This window comes from Stegostoma tigrinum, chromosome 2 (assembly GCF_030684315.1).
Source record: "Stegostoma tigrinum isolate sSteTig4 chromosome 2, sSteTig4.hap1, whole genome shotgun sequence".
In the NCBI taxonomy this organism is placed as follows: Eukaryota; Metazoa; Chordata; class Chondrichthyes; order Orectolobiformes; family Stegostomatidae; genus Stegostoma; species Stegostoma tigrinum.
In genome coordinates, this window is record NC_081355.1 from 61,878,631 (window position 1) to 61,896,299 (window position 17,669).

The 17,669-nt window shown below is 46.1% G+C and overlaps 1 protein-coding gene across 1 annotated transcript in view; it reads right to left on the minus strand.

Moving 5' to 3' along the window:
- LOC125460703 (zinc finger CW-type PWWP domain protein 2-like) overlaps positions 1 to 17,669 on the minus strand; it is a 114,440-nt gene that overhangs the window by 44,261 nt on the left and 52,510 nt on the right. The window contains exon 5 of the mRNA XM_059641080.1: positions 14,895 to 15,009. Coding sequence (XP_059497063.1) covers positions 14,895 to 15,009 — 115 coding nt within the window. The remainder of the gene's footprint in view (positions 1 to 14,894; positions 15,010 to 17,669) is intronic.

A 17,669-nucleotide genomic window follows, 5' to 3' on the forward strand; every position in this document is an offset into this window, starting at 1 on the left:
CTTCCTAGTCTACCATGTGGGACATGGTCAAATGCCTTACCAAAATCCATGAAAACAACATATATTGTACTATTTTCAACCTGCTTGTTGCTTTCTCAAAACCTTCTCTTAGAAAGACATGACATTTCCTTCACAAAACTGTCCCAGATTAATACACACCTTTTCAATTAACAGTTAATCTTGTTCAGTCAATACTGATTTTAATAATTTGCTCACCATAGAGGTCAGACCGACTTTTATAATTATTTGGTACATTTTTTACACCATTTTTGAATAATGGTACAAAGTTTGTTGACCTCCAATCCTCTGGTCCCTTGTATATGTGGTGAGGATTGAAATCTTCTACCTCTATTGCTCTTCCATTCTTCTTCCTCACACTGTCACATCCCCACAGTCAGCACACAGATGGGCTGCCTGTGTTGGCACCAACTTGACTTTGGCAGCATTCTCTGAAGGAAATACTGCTCACAACTCTACTAAAATGCAATTCTGATGAGCAAGCAAAATAGACCTGGGTCTCCTACACTGCCCAAGTCTCAGACTGTCAGACAGACACCAATTCCTTCTCTACCTTTATGCATCAATTTTTCAGTGACCACTTATCCCAAATGTACAATTCTACATGGTCCTCTCACTCCAGCTACTGTTTAGGTTCCAAAACCCAGAGCTTAAATTTGTGCACTGGTAACATTTTCTGCAGATGTGTTTGTCTGGGACACACAGTGTGGCCATGACTTCAGACATGCTGCAGGATGGACATGCCATGGTGTTTAACTAATTTGCCATTCCATGACTTTAAAAACTATTCGGTATAATTAGAATAGGAGAGAGCTTACCAGTACTCACCAATCAGCTTCTTCAACTGTACCAAATTAAGAGCCAAATACAGGAGGCTAAAAACGGTACAGGTGAAAAAGAGCACCTTCTCTATTCCCCCACTAGTGGTTTGTGGATCTCTTTGAATATGAGATCCTTGATTGGAATTGTTAACCTGGGCCAATCAGGGAGCCCTAGCTGATAGATATAAACAGGAGATTCAGACAGTCTCTTGATTTTAGGGGCTGACTGTGAGCTAACTGGTCAGAGTCCTTGTACTTTGCACATGTAAATCAAGGGTGACTTGTTGATGGGATACCGGTCACTTTGCAGTTAATTCATTCACCTAATCCCCAACTTTACACTCTGTACAAACAAAGCAGCACGTGCTTCTTGAAAAGCAATCGACTTAAGCTTCAAAAAACCAGATTAAAACAGCCACTAATTAACTAACTGCAGCTTCTCTCAGATCTGCACACCTGATTTAAGGCTGCAAGAAAACTTGACTTCTCTTAACTTAAATTGTAATGTTTAGTTAAAAATTTAGTTCTTTCATTAAAAAAAAATTAGACTTTGGATGTAAAAACAAATACCTCTTAAGATTCTCAGTGCAGACTTGCTGGAAGCACTGGCAACAGATGAGGCTACAGCAATGTAGTGTTTTAGAGGTTCTGTCCCATACTTCTCCATGATTTTGTGTCAATTATTATTTTTCTGTACAAATAATAAAGTTGCCAATAATCCCTGAGGCTTATAGGTCTGTTCTCTCATTAGTGGTGACTGGTAGTGACTAAGTGCACTCAGGATACAACGATATGATAATATCTAGGTGGAAGCTAAGTACCTGAAAACCACTGTTAATAAAGTGTGAAGCTGGATGAACACAGCAGGCCAAGCAGCATCTCAGGAGCACAAAAGCTGACGTTTCGGGCCTAGACCCTTCATCAGAGAGCTGGGTCTAGGCCCGAAACGTCAGCTTTTGTGCTCCTGAGATGCTGCTTGGCCTGCTGTGTTCATCCAGCTTCACACTTTATTATCTTGGATTCTCCAGCATCTGCAGTTCCCATTACCCCTATACCTGAAAACCACTAGCAACATCCTATTCACGCTCTTTTGATCTGATATTTCTCAAGCACACAAGAATCATTATTACAGCCACTATTTATAAATTAAGGAAGATTAAGGAGATTCTTTTTGATTTTGAATCATATAGTGTGTGTGTAGCTGTATGTGCTTATGTTAAACAGGCTTACATTCCTGGCACAAAATCATAAACAATTTAGTTTAGTCTTCTTAGAACTCTACATTGTTGAAGTTGGTCTTTTCAATTTTAAATCCCTCAACATGGTTCAGCACCAAAAAATCATTGAGACCAATGCGAGGTCAAAAATGAATGAACGCATGGTGGACAAATGGCCATAGTTTAATCTGTTATGGAGGGAATTCAAAGTTCCTTCATAATTATAACCCCAAGCTATTTTCCTCTTGATTTTCGTTGTGTCAGGAAGGCCTGTTGTGCAAAATACACTCCCCTAACCTCCCCACACCACTCCTAATTTGGGCTCCCTGTTTTAAATGGGGAACATAAATCAGGTTTCCTCTCACATGATTTTTGTCTACTAGTGCAAAATGTGAAAGTCCGTTTAAAGCACACCTGCTTGATAGCTTCCAGGGAATTTAGGGGCACTCTGCAAGGCTAGTGTAAAATGTTCTGCCACCTTCAAAGGTCTCGAATTGTTCAAAGATGTGTTTTTAACACTGGTCAGCATTGTGTAATTGTTCAATTGCATGGCAGTATTTTCCCAATGGACAAACAGGCAGAAAGCTAGCCACCAGGATAAATGAACATCAACTAGCCACAAAACGACATGACCCACAATCACTCGTATTCTTACATACAGATGAGGAAGGACACCACTTTGATTGGGACAACACATCCATCCAAGGACAAGCCAAACAGAGACACGCACAAGAATTCCTAGAAGCATGGCATTCCAACTGGAACTCCATCAACAAATACATTGGCTCCAAATCAGTCTACCATTCTCTGAGAAAAAGAACAGGAAATGACATCACCAACATAGGAAATGACATCGCCAACCCAAGGAAACCTAAACAGATAAATAGAAAGTGGGACATAACACCAGTGCTTCATCAAAGGCTCACTGTTGATGTTACCTAGAATGGAGATGAAACGTCTGGGAATGAACCTTCCCGCTCAGTGAACCAGCTTACATCCGGAACGCAATAAAGACCCACTCTTTTGTGGACCAAGAAGAGGAGAGCACAACTGTGTTGGAGCTGGAAGAAAGCTGTCGGGTTGGCTGTGAACCCTTGCAACCAGTGGATCTTAATGCTAGCTTTGGCCTAACGCTGGTTCAGGGGAGCAGCCAACCTTCAACAATGGCTGCGGCGAGTGCTCGTGCCCCGGGTCAGGGGGTCCGGAACACCATCCGCATTTCTGTGAAGAAGGTGGATGAAGGTGCACCTGTGGACCGCACCTTCTTTGTGAAGAGGGTCCTGTTGGACTGTTGCGGGTTTGCTGCTGTGGACATTTACTGCCTGCAGGATTTCCCTGGAGGAGGTTTTTACGATGTAACCTTCAGGAGTGCCGAGCTTTGCGAGTGCTTCCTGGATGTTTTCAAGGAGAAAGGAGGTGAGGGCCCCCTCTCTGTATTGACCGCTGTCCCGCTGTTCGTGATGCCAGCGCAGTGGAGCCGTATGGTGACTGTACACATGTACAACCCGCATGTGCCAGCAGTTGATGTCCTGACCTTCCTTGGAGGGTACGTGAAGGTGGAAGGGGACCTAACCAACATTATGGACGCCTTCGGCATCTGGACCAGTAAGAGGCAGGTCAAGGTGATGCTGAGGATGGGCGCGGACGGGAACATTGTACACCCACCGTCCAGCTTCGCGCTTGGCGGGAGCAAGGGCTATCTGACCTACGCAGGGCAACCTAAAGTCTTCCATGCCTGTGGTAGGTCAGGTCACGTGGCGGCCGACTGCAAAGCCACCATCTGCAGGAACTGCAGGGAGGAGGGACACCTTGCAAAGGATTGCCCACAAGAGAAAAGCTGCAACCTTTGCAGGGAAGCGGGCCACCTTTATAGAGCATGCTCGCGGTGGGGGACGACCTACGCCCACGTCACCGGCAGGGGCAATGCGGGGCAAACCCCCCCGGAGGAGAGGAAGGCACCAGGGCCCTGCAAGGACCCCGCTAATGTGCAGGAAGGCCAGGTCGTGCAGGAGGGTCCAGCCCCGCAGGATGGGCCCGAGGCCAGCAAAGCGCCCCTGCAGGCTCAGCTCCCCCGCCGACAACCTGGAGTCGATGGAGGCGGCAACAGGTGATCCAGGGGAGTGGACAACAGTCCAGAATGCGAGGAGGAAGGCGCTCCAGTGGGCCCAGGCACCGCAACCATCAGGCGGGAAGAGGCAGCTACAGGGGGACTATAAGAGCTCCTCTGACGAGGGAGATTCAGAGGATGCCCGCCCAAAGCAGAAGTTAAAGATCTCAAGGGAGAAGGAAAGCAGCACCCCGCTTCCAGGTGACGGGAGGCGTCCTGAGGCTCCCTCCGACACCCAGCCATGTGCCGCTGGAGCCCTGGAGGGGCCCCTGGAACTTCCAGGCGGGAAGGAGGAAACAGCGCGTCCCCAGCCTGACCCAGAGCCGGACTCTCCTGCCTCCGTACCCCCAACGGGGGGATGCCACCCGGAAGGCAGCATGGACGGTTTCCTGAGCCCGGAGAGCATCCAGCAGTTAGCCCGGGCAATGGGCATGAAGGGACAGATGGAGGGGCTGGGCCTTGGACTTGGGGAGGGCACTGCAGTCACTGCCCACAATGGGGGTACGAGTTGCGAACATTAATGTGCGCAGCGTCAAGTCCACTGCAAGATGTGTGTCCACGTTGGCCTACCTGACCACCGTCAAGGTGGACCTCCTGTTTCTGCAGGAGTGCGGGATACCGCACCTCGGCAGGTACGGGAATTGGTCCGGCACCTGGACCTGTGGGCCTTCGATCTGGTTGGGGAGTAACAACTGTCGCTCCTTGGGCCTGGCTATTCTGCTGCGGGGGCGCAACTTCACCATCACTCAAGTTCAGGAGGTGGTGGGGGGGACGCCTCCTAGTGGCTGATGTCACCTACAGGAACGATCCCCTGATCAATGTGTATGCCCCAGCGGTACGGAGGGAGCGGGTGGCCGTCCCGCAGCGGCCTCCACCCCTGCTGGCTACGTCCAGGCCGGTCATCCTAGGCGGAGACTTCAACTGCATCATTGATGCAGATGGAAGATCCGGCGTGGGGACAGCGGATGGGGGGAGTCAACTGGACGTCACGTCCAGATTCCTGATGGGCACCGTGAAGGATGCCAAGCTGCTCGATGTCTTCAGCACCCCTGCAGACTGAGCGCAGCGGAGATACACCTGATCGCTGCCAGACGGGTCTATCTGCTCAAGGATAGACTTCCTGTTTGTGTCACGGGCGTTCTCGGTCAGGTCCACCGGCGTCGAGCCGGTGTTCTTCTCTGACCACTGCCTCCTGCTGGCCGACTGTCACTTACAGGATGACCAGCAGGCCGGCAAGGGGAGGTGGAAGCTCGACACGACTCTGTTGACCCCAGAGAACGTCGAGGAGCTTAAGAGGGAGTACGCCAGTTGGAGAACCGTGAAATCCCTCTTTGAGTCTCTGGGCGACTGATGGGAGACGGTGAAGGAGAACATCAAGAGGTTCTTTTTCCTCAAGGGTGTTCGGAAGGCGAGACAGAGGAGGGGAAAGCTGTCGCGACTCCAGAAAAGGGTGCAGAACCTGCTCCTTCTGCAGTTGATGGGGGTCGATGTCACGGAGGACCTCCGCGAGGTGAGGGGCCAGCGAGCCTCGTTCTTCGCCGCGGAGGCCTCCAGGATAATTTTCCGGTCCAGGGTCCACTCCGTGGAGCAGGACGAGACTTGCTCGCGTTTCTTCTTTCAGAAGGTGCACAAAGAGAGCTCTGTGCTTAGCTGGCTGAAGGAGGACGACGGCTCGGTGACGTTATCTTGGCTCGACATTTTGAGGATCAGCAGATCCTTATGCCGGACTGTACGACGCGAAGCCCACGGAGAGCACGGCCTCTGAGTCGTTCCTGTCATCTATCACGGAGGTCTTAGATGACGGCACAAGGGAGTGGCTGGACCGGCCGACATCCCTGGACGAGCTGACCAGAGCCCTCAAGCCCTTGGAGAGGAATAAGACTCCCGGGAGCGACGGCTTACCGGTTGAGCTGTATTCCGCTCTGTGGGACCTGGTCGGCCAGGACCTGCTGGAGGTGTACGCTAGTGCGCTTCGGGCAGGGGAAATGTGCAAGTCCACGAGGAAGGGTATCATCACCCTCATTTACAAGAGGAAGGGGGAGAGGGAAGAAATTAAGAATTGGCGTCCCATTTCACTATTGAACGTGCACTACAAAATCCTGGCCAAGGTCATAGCCAACCAGGTCAGGTCTGTCCTGGAGTCGGTGATTCACCCTGACCAAACCTGTGCTGTGCCGGGCAGGAAGATCGCTGAGAGCCTCGCGCTCATCAGGGATACGATCGCCTAGGTGCAGGACAGGCGGGTGGACACCTGCCCCGTCAGCCTGGACCAGGAGAAGGCCTTCGAAAGGGTCTCTCATGCTTACATGAGGGACGTCCTCTCCAAATTGGGGTTCGGGGAGGGCATCCGCAATTGGATCCGGCTGCTCTACACCAACATCGTTAGCGCAGTCTCAATCAACGGGTGGGAATCGGACAGTTTCCCCGTCAGATCTGGAGTCAGGCAGGGTTGCCCACTCTCTACTGCCTTGTTCGTGTGCTGTGTGGAGCCGTTCGCCGCATCCATCAGGAAGGACGTGAGCCTGAAGGGCGTGACTATCCCAGGCAGCGGAGGCCTTCAGGTCAATACCTCCCTGTACATGGACGATGTCGCCATCTTCTACACCGATCGTCGGTGGGTGAGTAGGCTGTTGGACATCTGTGGCCAGTTTTAACTGGCCTCGGGTGCCAAAGTCAATAGGGTTAAGAGCGAGGCCATGTTCTTCAGGAACTGGGACGACCGCTGCTTCATCCCCTTCACCGTAAGGACAGACTACTTGAAGGTGCTAGGTGTTTGGTTCGGTGGAGCTGGGGCGTGCACTAAGACTTGGGAGGAGCGTATCACCAAACTGAAGCAGAAGCTGGGCAGGTGGATGCTCCGGTCCCTCTCCATCGCGGGTAAGAACCTGGTTGTCAGGTGCGAGGGGCTTTCGGTACTGTTGTATTTGGAGCAGGCCTGGCCTATTCCGTGGACCTGCGCCGCTGCGGTCACCCGGGCCATCTTCCACTTCATTTGGGGGTCGAGGATGGACCGGGTCCGCAGGGACACCATGTACAAAGACCTGGAAAATGGGGGAAAGGGCGTACCGAACGCCACCCTCGCCCTGATGGCTACCTTTGTGTGCGGCTGTATCAAGTTGTGCATAGATCCTCAGTACGCAAACACCAAGTGTCACTACTTAATGAGGTTCTACCTGTCCCCGGTGTTGTGAAGGATGGGCCTGGCCTCGTTGCCGCGGAACACTCCGAGTAGTTGGACCGTCCCGTACCACCTGTCCTTCGTGCAGAAATTTTTGAAGGGAAACACCTTTGACCACAAGGCCGTCAGGCAGTGGTCAGCACGTAGTATCCTCGAGACCCTTTGGGAAAAGGGGAGGGTGGATCCTGTCGTGTGGTTCCCCACACAGACTGCCAAAATCGTTTGGCAGAATGCCTCATCGCCAGAACTTTCAAACAAGCACAAGGACATTGCTTGGCTGGCGGTGAGAGGGGCTCTGCCTGTGAGATCCTTTATGCATGCACGGAATCTCTGCGCCACCGCACGCTGCCCTTGAGGTGGCTGCGGGAGGGACGAGACTGTCGATCACCTCCTTCTGGAGTGTGCCTATGCGCAGGAGGTCTGGAGGGGGATGCAGTAGTATTTGTCGAGGTTCGTCCCGATTAGCTCCGTGACGCGGGACTCCGTGCTCTATGGGCTGTTTCCCGGGACGCACACTGAGACCAACATCAACTGCGCCTGGAGGACCATCAATGCGGTGAAAGAAGCTCTTTGGTCTGCCCGCAACTTGCTGGTCTGCCAGCTGAAAGAACTGACCCCGACCGAATGTTGCAGACTGGCGCACTCCAAGGTCCAGGACTACGTGCTGAGGGACACGCTAAAGCTTGTGGCAGCTGCCGCCAAGACGCGGTGGGGAACGACCACTGTATGAAACCCCTCGTCCAGAATAGAAAAAAGGGCCCTTTCTGGTAACTGGGCCCAGCTGGCGCCTTCCCCAACTGGTCAGGAGGCCAACTCGGACTGTGCATGGTGACGACTGCCAGGGCATTTTCTTTGCTTTGTTTCTTTTTTCTCTTCTTTGTTTGTTTTTTTCCTTTAGTTGGTGTACGTACTTCCTGGGTAACCCGGAGCGGCTTGCATGACTGGGTAGGTGTACAAATATGTTTTTTTTTGTACATCTTATGAATAAAGCATATTTTTTCAAATAAAACAAAAGGTGACGAAACGTCTGAAAACTAACCTTCCAGCTCAGCGAGCAAACTCACATCCAGAACCTCAACCTGAGCTACAAATCTTCTCAAAACTCGCTAAAGGGAGGTGATGCATAACAAATCTGGTAGAATGTTTTCAGGAGATGACCAAGTGTTTGAAATGAGGGTAGGGCACTTGATGTAAGTTTCGTGGATTTCAGCAAGACGTTTGACAAGGTCAGACATGAGAAACCAATAAAGAAGATATAAGCTCATGGTAATCAAGGTAACTTGGCAAGATGGGTGCTAAATTGGCTTAGTGATAGGACACAGAGGGTGTGGTAGAAGCTGTTTGTGTGACTGGAGCCCAGTGTGCAGTGGCTTAACATGGGGATCATTGCTAGGTCTCTCTGTTGTTAATGATATTCACAAATGATGTAGCTGAGAATGTAAAAGGGATGTTAAGTAAGTTAGTGGATGACATAAAGATTGGCCAGGTGGTTAACAGAAAGAAAAAAGGTATTAGGTTATGGGATGATATGCCAGATGGGCAAATCAGTGGCAGAAGGAATTTAATCCTGATAAAAATGAGGTGATGCACTTTTGAAGAGGGAACAAGACAAGGAAACGTCCACGGAATGAGAAGACACTAGCAGCCTAGAGGGACAGTGATGTCTTGGAGTGTTTGTCCACAGATCCCTTAAGGAGGCAGGGCAGATTAATACAGTAGTTAAGAAGGCATATGAGATGCTTGCCTTCATCAATCATGACACAGACTGTAAGAGCAAGGAAGGCATGTTGGAGCTGTACAGAGCTTTGGATAGGCCAAAGCTGGAGTACTGTGTGCAGTTCTGGTCACCACACTATAGGAAGGAGGGGCTACATGGGAAGGGTTGGAAACAAGACTCACTGGGATGTGCCTGGGATGGAGCATTTCAGCTATGAAGAAAGGCTGGATAACTTCAGGTTGTTTTCTTTGGAGCAGAGAAGATTTGGGTGGAAACTGAGGGAGGTGTATAAGGTTAGAGCAGCATGGACAGGGTGACTAGAAAGCAGCTTTTCCCCTTAGTCATTAACATGGGTGAATAATTGTAAAGTGCATGGGAGAAGGTTTAGAGGGGATTTGAGGAAAACCTTTATCACCTCAAGGTTCGCGGGAATGTGGAATACATTGCTTCGGAGGGTAGTTGAGGCAGGAAACCTCACAACCTTTAAAAAATAATAGGGAGAGCACTGTTATAACATTCAAGAATATGGGCATAGTGTGGGAAAATGTGATGAGATAGGTAGTAATAATTTTCGGGCAGTGCAGTGTTGGTGGGCTGAAGGGCCTCTTCTGTACTGTATGATTCTATGATCCTGGCAACTAGCCTGTCTTTGATCCAATTTGTTTGTCAAACACTCTGTGCTTTGTGACAGAAAATGTTACAAGATCTTTCCTCACATTAGAATCTTGGTTACTGTTACCTTTGGAATGTTTATTGTGTCTTCTGTCATGAAGACCGATGCACAATATTGATTTAACTTTTATAATACTTTTTATAGACTTTTATAGTAATCGGTTTCACTTTTATTAATTACACAGTTGCAGCTTCCAAGTGTCCACACTTACTTTATCTACTCTTTGGTTGTTATATATCCATGGAAGTTTTTGCTGTTGGTTTTTACATTTCTCGACAATTCACTTTCAACATCATTTTTTCCCCTCTTTATTAGCTTTTCACTCATCTGGTGCAAGTTCCTGAAATACTCCAGTTCCTCTGGCCTACCAACCGTTTGTGTTGCTTTGTATGCCTTGGTTTTTAATTGAATACTCTCCTTACCATCTTTGTTAACCACAGGTAGTTCATCCTTCTCATAAAATCCTTCTTTTTGACCAAAATAAACGTTTGCCGAGCATTATGAAATACCTGCTTAAACATCCACCACTGCTGTATTGGTTGGCATTCTACTTAGTCTATTTCCCAGCCCACTTTCAAAAACTACAGCTAATGCAGGAGAAATTAAAAAGGTGCGCAAAAGCCTCATAACAGATTCAAAACATTAACTCTGTTTCTCTCTGCATAGTTGCTGCCAGACCTGTTGAGACTCTCTAGCTTTTTCTGTTTCTGATTTCAGCATTTGCAGCATTTTACCTTTATTTAACACTTTGGACAGCCTTTTTTTCATACCTCTGTAGTTGTCCTTATTGAGGTTGTCGGCAATTGTTAAGATTCAAATTGCTTTCCTTCAAATTTGAAGATCAAATTCTACCCTGAGATAGTGGGAAATTCCAATGCTAGAGAATCTGAGACAACAAGGTGTGGAGCTGGATGAACACAGCAGACCATGCAGCATCAGGTCCAGACCTGAAATGTCAGCTTTCCTGCTCCTCTGATGATGCCTGGCCTGTTGTGTTCATCCAGCTCTACACCTTGTTATATCATATTCCACCGTGTTGTGATCGTCGCTCCCCAGAGGATTCTTAATTATGATATCTTTTATTAATCCTACCTCATCACATATTACTTGAATTAAAATAACCTATTTCCGGGTAACTTCTGATAAATTTTGCTCTAAAAGGCAATCCCTGTTCTGAAGAAGCGTCACTGGACTTGAAACATTGACTCTTCTTTCACTCCACCGATGCTGCCAGGCCTGCTGTGTTTCTCCAGCAATTTATATTTTTGTGTCAGATTTCCAGTATCCACAGTTCTTTGTTATATTTCAGCTGGTCCTGTACCTTAAGCAGAAAGCCCTGTTGGTTGCTATGCAAAGCGTGTGTGGGAGCACATGTTCAGACTGAAGACCAAACTTGTGAGGATTTAAATGAGATAGGAAGATTTACCTAGTTTGTCTGGAGGGAGGATTCTTCAATGTGTTCCTCATCATGGAAGTCAGTTTTGGGTTTAGAAGATATCTGGATAGTAAAGGAACATGGAAGCAAGTCATCAAGAAAACTGAAAATTGCTTTGAAATTGTTCCTGGAATGTATCAGCTTAGGGGACACAGGAAAATATAATCGTGGACTAGAATTTTCTGTCATTTTAAAATTTAAATAAAGAACCTTTTCTGCAGTTTAGTAACACACGACTCATTAACATTTGCTCGAATGGACACACATTCATATGAAGGGATCTGCTTTCTGTAAACAAAAAGTTTTGACCCTTAACTGAATTAATTGAGAATTTGAGGCCAATTTCCCCATTGTTTTCTCCATGGCAATACCTTGGTCAGAGCCAACTAATCAGTACTTTATAAATTGTTGTTTCCATTTAAATTTGACATTTTTCTATTTATCCCAATGAATACAAGGCAAAAATCTTCAACAGCATTTAATATTTCACAATACTCCTGCAGTGTGGAAGCAGACCATTCGGCCCATCAAGTCCACACTCACCCTCCAAACAGCAACCCTCCTGACCCACCCCATACCCTATCCCTGTAACCCTGTAGTTGCCGTGGTTAACCCATCCAACCTACACACCCACGGACACTATGGGTAATTTAGCCATCTGACCTGCACATCTTTGGGCTGTGGGAGGAAACCTATGTAGACATGAGGAAAATGTGCAAACTTCACACAGACAGTCGCACGAGGGTAGAACTAAACCCAGGATCCTGGTGCTATAAGGCAACAGGGCTAACTGCTAAACCACTGCACCACCCCAAGTCCAGATTCTACAGCTTCTTGAAAAATTGATTAGTAATTTTGGTAGGAAAGGCTTGACACTGTTATCACCTTCTATGTAACTGGGAAATTCTTTTTTAGCTTCCACCTCGGTAGGCCTCTCTCTCACATTCTCTCCTTCTCTCAAGCTCCACAAAACAACATTGGTAGAAGGACCCACTGAATATGTTTTGTTGCTCTTCTTAATGTCCGTGGCTCATTTTCAGCTGTCTAAGCCAGAGACTCCAGCAGAAAATATTGTTGAAAGAAGTGCTGCAATCCCAGCAGAGACTGATAAGTTTTTAAAAGAAAAGAATCCACAAAGGAGAAGCAATTAAACTTTTCAAGCAGGCTTAAATACAAACTGCTAGGGAACACTGGAAAGTAGGATTATTTTTAAATCACTCATTAATTTCATGATTGATTCTAAATCTAGATTGTAAAATCAATGGTTCACCAGTCTATGCGTCTAATGTCTCAGTTATTGGCATGACATCCATTTCCATTTAACTCTAAAGATTTTCAGTGTTTTAATGCATTGTTTCACAGGACATGGATGGCACTGGCTAGGATTTATTGTTCATCCTGAATTACTTTAAAAAGTTGGTGGTGTATATCCAACAACAACAACCTTCCGCTTTGTGCTAGGTATGAAGATCTTACCCTGATTCAAAGTGACCCCAGTTTTGTTACATCTTCTTGATGCCAAACGCAGTCAAATATTACATTGATATCAATGGTAGTCCTTCTTGCCTCACCTAGAATTTAGCTCTTTTATCCATGTTTAGACCATTGTCTTAATAATGCCAGGAGTTGAATGGCCCTGGTGGAACTCAAACTGAGCATCAGTGAGCAGGTTATTAGTGAATGGCTTCGGCTTCATAACACTCAACAACAACTCCCATCGCTTTGCTGACAATCAAGAGTAGGCGTCCGGGAGAGTGATTGGTGAGTTCGTATTTGTCTTTTATTTTGTTTGCACAGAAAGAGTGGAGGCAATGGCCTAGTGGTATTATTGCTGGACTGTTAATCCAGAGACCTAGGCAATGTTCTTGGGACCCAGGTTCAAGTAATGCCACGGCAAATGGTGGAATTTGAATTCAAAAAAACAAATTTAGAATTGAGAGTCTTAATGCTGACTATGAATCCATTGTTGATTGTTGGGAAAAACCCATCTGGTTCGTTATTGCCCTTTAGGAAAGGAAACTGTCATCCTTAGCTGGTCTGGCCTACATGTGATTCCAGACCCACAACAAAGTGGTTGACTCTTAACTGCCCTCAGGCAATTAATGATGGGCAATAAATGCTGGCCTAGCCGTCGACACCCTCATCCTGTGAATGGATTAAAAAAAAGACATACCTGAGCTAGGTGAAGAAAGGATTTTGTCTCCATTAGGACAGTGCGCTGTTACTCCCACAAATACTGACATGAACAGATCCATCTGCTACTAGTAATTTCATCAGGACAAAGGTCAAGTTCATTTTCCCTCTTAGTAATTTCCTCACAACCTTTCTAGCAGCTATATACTTTATGATTCAATTACTTGATTTTGTCAGGCCACTACTTGACTAAGAGGTAGCCACGGGGCCCAGAATTGGGCTCTCCCAATTTTAGTGCAAGCCTTCGGAACTTAATAACATTTTCCATGGTAAATTGAGCTAGGTTTGCAATTATTGTTTCTGGTTCTGAGGTTGATGTAGGTGGTTCATCTAGTTTCATTCCTGTTAGATTTTACAGTGGCTTGAATGACTTGCTAGGCCTTCTCATGGGACATTTAAAATTCAGTCACATTTTTGAGGGCCTAACCTTGAGGGTGTCAGTTTCCCTTTTCTAAAGGAAATCAGTGAACCTATTAATTGTGATGACACTCAACAATGATTTAACAGTCACCATTACTGGGAATAATTTTTAAAGCCAGATTAATTATTTGAATTCAAATATCATCAGTTGTCATGGTAGGGTTTGAGCTTGTGTCCCCGGACTATTAGCCTGTGACTTTGGATTACCATCACTATTATGCCACTGCCTTCCTCTGTAATTGTATGTTGTGATGGTTTCGCAAAGAGACCAGCTGGGAAAGAATGTAGTATAGAGGTTGAAGTGGAGTAGAACAAGATATTGAATCCTTGCAATGCTAGAAAAGGCAATTTGATCCACTGAGTCTGCACCGACCCTCCGAACTGCATACGACCCAAAATCACCACTCCCACAACCCCACATATGGTTTTTATCATAGCCACTCCCCCTAACCTGCAGATCGTTAGACTGTGGGAGGAAACCAGAGACCCAGAGGGGACCCATGCAGACATGGGGAGAATGTGCAAACTCCACACAGTCACCCAAGGTTGGAAACAAACCCAGTTCTGTGGTGTCGAGGGGCAGCAGTGCTAACCATTGTGCCAGTGCAGAAGTCTGAAAACAGACCATCCAGAGATAATGGGAACTGCAGATGCTGGAGAATCCAAGATAATAAAGTGTGAAGCTGGATGAACACAGCAGGCCAAGCAGCATCTCAGGAGCACAAAAGCTGACATTTCGGGCCTAGACCCTTCATCAGAGATATAACCTTTGCTGAGCTCTTGTGATGAAGTGTTCGTGGCACTGAGTCAGACAGCCTGATTCAAGTCCCACCTAACCCAGTGCCATAATGTAACTGAACAGCTGATTTTAGGACATTAGCAGTGATAGTGTCCCTATCTCTAAGCCAGGTGGCCTGGATTAACTCTCACCTCTTCTGGAGGTGTACAATAACATCTCTGAACAGGTTGCTTAATAAGATCTACAACTGTTTGTCAGTATTTCCTTGAACTTTAATATATTAATGTTTCACTGTCTGATATTCAGTAGCCTAATTTACTCCACAGCTGTTTCCTTATATTAGTTATAGATTAACTCCCAGCCAGAGGTATTTTACCTTGATGGCTCAGATGGCATGTTGTGAGTCTCTCTTCAGAACTAAGGCTTGACAACACCTTGGCTTCTTCCAATGCACTTTTATACCACTGTCTGGTTTTCTTTAAATTTTCCACCTGTCAACATAAAGGATTCATTAGAATACTGTCAACTTCATTTTGAAATATTTTAGCAACACAGAAGTGCTGGATTGTTCAATTACAAAGAAATATGAGTATAAGAGAGGCTCCAGAAAACAATGAAATGACTGATTCCAAGTGGAAACAAGGGAAACAAGATAAGCTCTGAGGAAGGATTGGAGAACCTCAGTTTTGAAAGGTAACAGGTACATAAGAACGTAAGAACTCAGAGCAGGAGTAGGCCATCTGGCCCCTTGAGCCTGCCCCGCCATTCATTAAGATCATGGCTGATCTTTTTGAGACTCAGCTCCAGTTATCCGCCCACTCACCATAACCATTAATTCCTTTACTGTTCAAAATTTATCTAGCCTTGCCTTAAAAACATTCAGCGAGGTAGCTTCAACCGCTTCACTAGGCAGGAAATTCCACAGATTCACAACCCTTTGGGTGAAGATGTTCCTCCTGACTTCAGTCCTACATCTGCTTCCCTTTATTTTGAGGGTGTGCACCCGAGTCCTAGTTTCACCTGCTAGTGGAAACAATCTCCCTGCCTCCACCTTATCTATTCCCTTCATTATCTTATATGTTTCCATAAGATCTCCCTTCATTCTTCTGAATTACAATGAGTGCAATCCCAGCCTACTCAGTCTCGCCTCATAATGCAACCCTCTCAACTCTTGAATCAACTGAGTGAATCTCCTCTGTACCACCTCCAGTGCTGTGTATCTCTTCTCAAGTAAGGAGACCAAAACTGCACACAGTACTCCAAGTGTGGCCTCACTAGGACCCAATACAACTGTGGCATAGTCTCTCCATTTTTAAATTCCATCCCTCTAGCAATCGTAGACAAAATTCCATTTGCCTTTTTAATTACCTGCTGCACCTGCAATCCTACTTTTAGTGATTCATGTACAAGGACACCCAAGTCCCTCTGCACAGCAGCGTGCTGCAAATTTTTATCATTTAAAACATCGTTTGTTTAGCTGTTATTCCTACCAAAATGATGACCTCACACCTATCAACATTGTACTCCATCTGCCAGATCTTTGCCCACTCACTTAGACTATCTATATTCCTCTGCAGACTTTCAGTGTCTTCTGCACACTTTGCTCTACTACTCATCTTAGGGTCATCTGCAAATTTTGACATACCACACTTAGTCCCCAACTCCAAATCATCTATGTAAATTGTAAACAATTGCAGTTCCAATACTGACCCCTGAGGCACACCACTAGCCACTGACGGCCAACCAGAAAAGCACCCATCTACCCCTGCTCTTTGTTTTCTACTGGTCAACCAATTCTCTATCCATGCCAATACATGACCTGTAATACCGTGCAACATTATTTTATGTAGCAGCCTTTGGTGTGGCACCTTGTCAAACGCCTTCTGGAAATCCAGGTACACCACATCCACAGGTTCCCCATTGTCCACTATGGAAGTATTGTCCTTAAAGATTTCCAACGGATTAGTTAAAGATGACCTACCCTTCATGAATCCATGCTGGGTATTTCCAATGGGACAATTTATATCCAAACGTCTTTCTAAATCTTCCTTAATGATAGATTCAAGCAATTTTCCCACTACCAAAGTTAAGCTAACTGGCCTAAAGCTACCTCCTTTTTGTCTACTTCCCTTTTTAAACAGTGGCGTCACATTGGCTGTTTTCCAATCTGCAGGAACCACTCTGGAGTCCAGTGAATTTTGGTAAATAATTACTAGTGCATTTGCTATTTCCCCCATCACCTCTTTTAGTACCCTGGGATGCATTTCATCAGGGCCAGGAGACTTGCCGACCTTTAGCCCCATTGGCTTGCCCTGAACTGCCTCCATCATGATAATGATAGTTTCTAGGTCCTCACTTGCTTTAACCTTCTTGCTATCAGTTTTCAGCACGTTATTTGTGTCTTCCGCTGTGAAGGTCGACACAAAATAACTGTTTAACACCTCGGCTATTTCCTCATTCCCAGTTATTAAATTGGCAGTCTCATCCTCTAAAGGACCAATGTTTACCTTCATCACTCTTTTACCATTTACATATTGAAAGAAACTTTTGCTGCCTGCTTTTATATTCTGGGCAAGTTTACTCTCACAATCTATCTTACTTTACTTTGTAACTTTTTTTGTGGCTTTCTGTTGGCCTTTAAAGATTTCCCAGTCTCCTAGTTTCCCACTACTGTTTGGTTTTTTGTGTGTGTTTTTTTTTCAATCTGATGCTTCCCTTTATTTCCTTAGACATTCATGGCTCTCTCTTTTCCTACAGTTCTTACTTATCACTGGAATATACTTCTGCTGAGCACTGTGAAAAATCAGTTTGGAAGTCCTCCACTGTTCCTTATTTGTCCCACCATTAAGTTTTTGCTCCCATTCTGCCTTAGCTAACTCCTCCCTCATCCCAACATAGTCTCCTTTGTTTAAGCACGGGACATTGGTACTGGATTTAACCTTCTCACGCTCCATTTGTATTTTAAATTCGACCATATTGTGATCGCTCCTTCTGAGAAGATCCCTAACTGTGAGATCATTAATTATTCCTGTCTAATTACACAGGACTAGATCCAGGATAGCTTGCTCCCTTGTGGCTTCCATTGCATATTGTTCAAGGAAATGATCACAGATGCATTCAATGAACCCCTCCTCAAGGCTTCCATGACCGA